The 6,652-nt window shown below is 48.1% G+C and overlaps 1 protein-coding gene across 1 annotated transcript; it reads left to right on the forward strand.

Moving 5' to 3' along the window:
* Positions 1-484: 484 nt before the first annotated feature.
* On the forward strand, positions 485-4,733 carry DCTPP1 (dCTP pyrophosphatase 1). Its single transcript, XM_006148162.2, has 3 exons — positions 485-681; positions 1,350-1,460; positions 4,245-4,733. The coding sequence occupies exons 1-3, from the start codon at positions 581-583 to the stop codon at positions 4,537-4,539; spliced, it is 507 nt and encodes a 168-aa protein (XP_006148224.1). The 5' UTR covers positions 485-580; the 3' UTR covers positions 4,540-4,733.
* The last annotated feature ends 1,919 nt before the right edge of the window (positions 4,734-6,652 follow it).

A 6,652-nucleotide genomic window follows, 5' to 3' on the forward strand; every position in this document is an offset into this window, starting at 1 on the left:
GTGACTACCTCTCTTAGATCAGGCATGGGGGTTATCGCCTCCCACCAACAAGAAACAGCTGTGGTAGGGAGACCTGGGACCTAGTCGTGTCTGACCTGGTTCCACTCTCCCTACAATCTCATCCAGTGTGAGGGCTGGTCTAAGGGCTCTCAGTGTCCCTGTCCATCTAGGCGTAAGATCCTATAATTATAGGGTTTTTCACAGATTGAGCTACCCTCTCTCCTGCCACTTCGCTATGCGCCATCTGCCGCCCACTCCGGAAGTAACTCGCCTGCGCTCTCCCGACCCTTTTGCCCTTCTTTCCTTGGTCTAATCGGTACCTATACCTTTAAGATCCTTGACCTGAAAGAAAAATTCGAGGACCAAAGCCAAGGAACAAACACTTGACGCTCCCCCTGATTGGTCCAGTCAGGGTAGAGGGCGGGCTGAAGCAAACTCTATATAAGTCATTGGTTTTCCCTCTGGCTCCGCCCCTTGAGGCAAGTGAGGACGCCCGTGATTGGCCAAGGGCTCTGGAGGCGATCTCCAACAGTGGCGCGGAGTTCTCTAGTCCAGCAGTGGCTGGAGCTGGGTGGGCGGCATGGCTAGCGTCCATGGGGAGGCGGGTGGGGACGCGGGGCAAGAGGGTATTGCTGCTGCCGGACCTTTCACCTTCAGCCCGGAGCCCACGCTGGAGGACATGTAAGCAGTCCTTGCCTGTCTGGTGTGAAGAGATCGCCCCTTTCTCGCTCACATTGGGGAGGGGCGCTCCACGTGGTCGGGAAGAAAGCTCGCCACCGTGATTAGGTCCCGCTTCTGCAGCTGACCCCGGGCGAGCCTCCTAACCTCCTCATCTGCAAAATGGGCGCAGCAACGTATACTTGAGGCAATGGAAATTGGGCGATGACCTGTGAATATTAGGATTATCTTTCAGCCCGCTCTGGGGGAAACTGGAGTCTGATACTGTCTACCCTCCAGGAGTGGGTGGTACCACAAGGGCAAATGAAATGCCCAGGGGTGGGAGAAATCAAAGCAGGCATCCTAAGGTAATCGGCCATGTAGCTGCAGATCGTAAGATAAGATTTGGATGTGCAGAGACAGTTGAAGGAAACTGCAGAAATAGCAACGGGAGTTGGAATGAATAGGGTATTGTTAGGTTTGGTTAGAGGTTAAGGTCTGCAGGAATGTGTCCATTTTATCAATGAGGAATCCAAGTCCCATAAAGAGGAAATGACTTGCTCAAGGCCATCCCAATAATTAGTTGCAGAATCCCGATATCCATGTCCCCATTGCATGTCACTAGGGTGCCTGCATCTCTTTTCCCATCCCCTAACCGAGACTTGGACCTCTACCCCTCTGTCTTATTCCAGCCGGCGCCTCCATGCTGAGTTTGCTGCTGAAAGAGACTGGGACCAGTTTCACCAACCTCGGAACCTCCTCCTGGCCTTGGTGGGGGAAGTAGGGGAGCTGGCAGAACTTTTGTGAGTAGATGGAAAGTTTCCTGGAAGAGACTGTGTTGTGGGAAAAGGAAGCATTTATTTGCTCATCAAACATCGGTAGATTGAATTTATCTTCCTCACTGTCAGGCTTTGTGCCAGGTACTGGGGATGACAGAGAGGATTCACACGTCCCTGCCCTCCAGGGGAACCCAATCTCCTGGGACAGAAAGTTGTGAAAACAGCAAAGCAGAACAGGTCCAAGAATCGTGGCAACCTGTGCTTCTGGGGCTGAAAGGAAGGTATTCCGTAGAAGACGTCCCTATGCCATTCCAGACTAGGGAACTAGCTTGTAATGCAATGAGGCAAGTTAAATTCAGGGAGAATCTGATACTTCACTGCTTCTCAAGAAAGATTGGGGGGTGCAGGTAGCATGGTGGTTAAGGTGCCGAATTCTCCCATGGCCAGCCATGGTTCAAGTCCCAGACCTGGTGACTTGCTTTCTCACTTTCCCTCTTTCTCTCTGTTTCTCTCTGGTGAGCACACATGCCCTATAACAAGTTTAAAATAATAATAAATTAAGTTTGAAAATTCTTTTTAAAAGACCTAGATTATTTTCTATTTTATTGTGTCTTAATCGCTGGCACTCAGTAGATGATCTACTGAATGCGTGATGTGGCTGTGGAGGTGAGGGATGTGAAAGAAAGGATTAAGGCTGGACAGTGATGGCATTTGGACAGAGAACTGATCAAATTTTTTTCCTTGATGATAGAGTGTGTGCTTGGGCACATGAGAGAGAGGGGAAAAAAGCTAAGCACCACCACAGGGTCTGGTCATGCTGCCATCCCCTCTTCCAGTCTTCCAGCCTGTTGGGTCTTATACACTCAGGTGCCTGCCTGGCATGTTTCAGGCTGACCAGAGAGGAGGCTGTTGTCAAGCAGGCAAGAGGTGGTGAGGCCTCAACCAGGGCTGTCCCTCTGGGGATGAAGAAAGGAGGGCACAGAGGCATGTGTGAGTACAAATCATTCATTCATTACAGATTTATGAGCATCAGCTCTGTGCTAGGCCTTCCAGTCTCAAGAAATAAGGCCCTGAACAGACAGATATAGTTCCTGCCTTCATGGTGAAAGGAGACTGACAATAAAGAAGTACACTAATTTTTAAAAAATAATGATTTATTTAACTTTATTTATCACTGTTGTAATTATTTTTTAAAATTTGTACAGCACACATGTACTTATCAGAGAGAAACAGAGGGAGAAAAAGAGAAAGTGAGAAAGCAAGCCACCAAGTCCAGAACTCGCACCATGGTTGGCCATGTGGGAGTCCAGCACCTTAACCACCATGCCACCTGCTGGTACCCGAGAAGTAAAATAATTTTCTAAAATCTAGAATCATGAGAAGTTCTGTGATGAACATAACACAAGATGATGAGAGAAAGTGACAGAGGGAGAAAGCTTTTTTTTTTCGGAAGTGACCTAGCCAATACCTAGGTAACAGGACAGAACCAGCAATGAGAAAGATCTGGGGGAGCAGCAGGGAGGAGAGCAGAGCAGAGGGAGCAGCAAGTGCAAACGCCCAGTGGCAGCTTGGCCTCTCTGCAAAGTAGAAAAAGCTAGAATGATTTTAGGTAGAAAGTGAGAGAGATGGGCCCAGCAAATGGTGTGGTGGTTAAGGGTGCTGGACTCCCACATGGCTGGCCACAGTTCAAGTCCTAGACTTGGCAACTTGCTTTCTTACTGTCTCTCTCAATCTGTCCCTCTCTGGTCAAAATTTTAAAAATAAAGATAAACAGAATAATAATTTTTAAAATAATATTTTAATTTTATTTATTCATTCATTTATTTTTAATTTGACCAGAGAGAGACACAGAGAAAGAGAGATAGGGGAAGAGAATAAAAGCCACCAGTTCCAGGACTCGAACCATGGTCGGCCATGTAGAAGTGTCCAGCACCTTAACCACCATGCCACCTGCGGGTCCCTTAGAATAATTCTTTAAAAAAGAAAAAGAAGGAAAGAAAGTGAGAGAGTGATGGATAGTGACATTGGATGAGGCAGGGACTAGCTCATGTGGGACCTGGGTTTGATCAGGAATTTAGTTTTTTGTTTTTGTTTTTGTTTTTAATTTGTCAGAAGACAAATGTGCACACTAGAGAAAGGTAGGGGTAGGGAGGGAGAGAGAGCACCCCCAGTGGGGCACAGTCATGCCACAGTCCTGTCATCATTTCTCTGTCCTGTCAGGATTTGGGGCTCACATGTACATACTCCTGGCAACCTCTCTCCTGTAAACACATGTGCCCTATAGCAAAAGTTTTGTTTTTCAAGCTGCTAGGTCCAGGATCCTGACTGCATGGACAGCCATGTGAGATCTGGCTCTCTTAACCACCAGGCCATAGGCCAGCCAAGGAGTTTAGATTTTATTCCAGGCACAGTTGTGTGTGGAGAGGATGTTTAGCAGGGAAGGGACAGAATGTAAGTTTTGTGCTTCTGAACGATGATTCTAGGCAAGAGGAAAAGATGACTCAGGAGGTTTCTACAGTGGTCCAGGGCCGGGCTGGAGAAAAGTAGAATTGGGTCTCAAAGCTTTGTCTCAACAAGTGAAATGTTCTCCTGGCTACTCTTTGGTTCAGGTAAAGACACAGAGGTCTGGGTATTAGGTTGGGATCTTTTCCCAACCCGACTCCTTCTAGGGCCCTGAGAGGTTGGGCTGTCTTTAGAGGAACTTCCTGGGAGATGGTGGTACATGGCTGTAAGGACAGGAGTGTTCCTTGCATGGGCGGAGACCACTGTCCTAGCTAGCTTCTGTGTGTATCTGTGTTCTGCCCCCAGTCAGTGGAAGCCTGATGGAGAGCCAGGCCCCCAAGCCTGGTCACCCAAGGAACGGGCAGCCCTTCAAGAGGAGCTTAGTGACGTCCTCATCTACCTGGTGGCATTAGCAGCCCGCTGCCGTGTGGACTTACCCCAAGCAGTGCTCTCCAAAATGGACACCAATCGGAAACGCTACCCTGCCCATCTGGCCCGGGGCTCCTCACGCAAGTACACAGACTTGCCCCGTGGGGCCACCTCTGAAGACCAGGTTGTGGGGCCCGCAGACCGTGAGTCTGTGGGTCAGGCCTCCACCTAGAAACATGGGCACAGACCCTACAACTCTGCGTGGCATGAAGAGCAGTGGATGGTAGCCATGGAACCTTGTTCTAGTCCTTTCCTAGTAGGTCATGGGCCTGAGGACCCCACTTCCTGAGGTCTGGGGCTCGAGAGTCTCCATAAGATAGTTTCTTGGTATTTTCTCTCCTAATAAAACAGTTTTGGGCAACACAACTTCTAGATTCTTCCTGGGTGGCCAAGAAGATGCTGTTTCAGCAGATGCTATGGGGGGCATGGGATGAGCCCAGTTCTCCATTGTACCTTCTACCTGTGAGGCATAGATCTTATTTCTAGCAAAGTCCCAGATATCTCATGCAAGCCCCTTGCCCCCTTCTGGGCCAATAAATGAGACTGGGACAGGACCAGCAGAAGGTCCTGTTGCTGGACTCCCACATGGCTGATGGTGGTTCAAGTCCCAGACCCCGTGGCCTGTAACTCATGCTGAGCACATTTGCCCGCCCACACAAGATCCAAAGAGGAGAATGAAGAAGAAGGGATTGTGGCGTAGCTATCTCCCTTGGGGGATGATTTCCTGCTTTCCCTCTCACTGTCCCTGTCTCTGGTGAGTGCACACATCCCAAGGCAAAAACCTCTTTAAAATAAGAGAGACTGGGACCAGCAGTTAGCATAATGGCTATGTCGCTGGACTCCCATGTAGTCGACCGCGGTTTGAGTCCCGGACCCAGTAACTTAAACTCACGCCAGGCGCGTGTGTGTGCGTGTCCAAGATCCCAAGAGGAGAATGGAGGAGAAGGGATTGCGGCGTGACCATCCCCCTTGGGAGGTGATTTCCTGCTTTCTGTCTCTCTCTGTCTGTCTGGCGAGCGCACGCGCCCTATAGCAACAACAAAACAAAACAAAACCTCTCCAAAAAAAAAAAAAGAGAGAGACTGGGTTGTATGCAACGGTGGTTAAGAGTGCAGGTTCCAGAGCCAGACTGAGCTCAGATGCCATCTTGACACTTAAAAGCTGAATGATGGGGGCCAGCAGGTGGTGTGGTTGTTAAAGCACTGAACATACCCACATGGCTGACCATGGTTCGAGTCCTAGACTTGGTGTCTTACTTTCTTCCTTTCTCGCTCTCTTTCTGTTTCTGGTCAAATTAAAACAAATGAATGAATAAATAAAATTAAATTATTCTTTAAAAAAAAAAGCTGAATGATGTCCATCAAATTACTTCATTTTTCTGCATTTCAGTTTCCTTGTCTGTAAAATGAAAATAATTGTATTGGGACCAGCAGGTGTTGTGGTGGTTAAGGCGCTGGACACTCCCACATGGCCAACCATGGTTCGAGTCCTGGACCTGGTGGCTTCTTTCTCACTTTCCCTCTCTCTTTCTCTCTGTGTCTCTTTGGTCAAATTAAAATAAAATGAATGAATAAATAAAATTAAATAAATAATTCTTTTTTTAAAAAGTGAATGAGCTTATCTTAGAGCCTCAATATTTAAAATAATAATAATAATTGTACCTACCTGATAGAGTTGTAAGGTTTAAGCGAGTTATTTGAGTGTTTAGGACAGTGCCTGGCACACAGTAAGTACTTGGTAAGTTGTAGTTAGTATCTGTCTTTACGGCTCAAAGCTTTTAAGGCGCTCAGAGCAGGAAATCGGGGTCACACATCAGAGCCCCGTCTCTGATGTGGAGCAGCACAGGGCTTCCTCTCCTCTTGAGCTTGGGCCCTTGGTAAAAGTGAAAACCGCCACCAGCTCATACACACCAAAGACCCACTGCTTGTTCATTTCCTCTCTGGAGTGTTGAGTGCCCGTGATTTACCACGGTGGGCCTCAGGCATACCCTTCCCTTTGTCAGATACCTATGGCCTGACTCCCTCACGTGGTGGGGCAGTGCAGGGAGAAAGGCCTTTAAACTGCTTCCACAATTCACAAGTCACTGACTCACCATCCCTCCGATCCTGTTTCCACGTCAGTAAAATGTATACCCCTGTAGCCTCACCCTCTTGCCCCTCTTACCCAGCAGCCCCTCTTCCTCTCCAGTGAAAACAAGAACCTTATCCTTACTACCTTAGTTATATATTGTAATCTTTCCTCCCTGTGTATTCAACTTCTCTTCCTTTTCTTCAGCCCTTCTCACC

Source organism: Tupaia chinensis, unplaced genomic scaffold (assembly GCF_000334495.1).
Source record: "Tupaia chinensis unplaced genomic scaffold, TupChi_1.0 Scaffold000231_1, whole genome shotgun sequence".
Taxonomy (NCBI): domain Eukaryota; kingdom Metazoa; phylum Chordata; class Mammalia; order Scandentia; family Tupaiidae; genus Tupaia; species Tupaia belangeri.

Excerpts from the sequence above, each read along its gene's own strand:
- DCTPP1 (XM_006148162.2), top strand. The coding sequence starts at position 581 with ATGGCTAGCGTCCATGGGGAGGCGGGTGGGGACGCGGGGCAAGAGGGT. Across the intron at positions 682-1,349 it reads GAGCCCACGCTGGAGGACAT|CCGGCGCCTCCATGCTGAGT; the intron begins GTAAGCAGTCCT and ends GTCTTATTCCAG. Across the intron at positions 1,461-4,244 it reads GGGGAGCTGGCAGAACTTTT|TCAGTGGAAGCCTGATGGAG; the intron begins GTGAGTAGATGG and ends TTCTGCCCCCAG.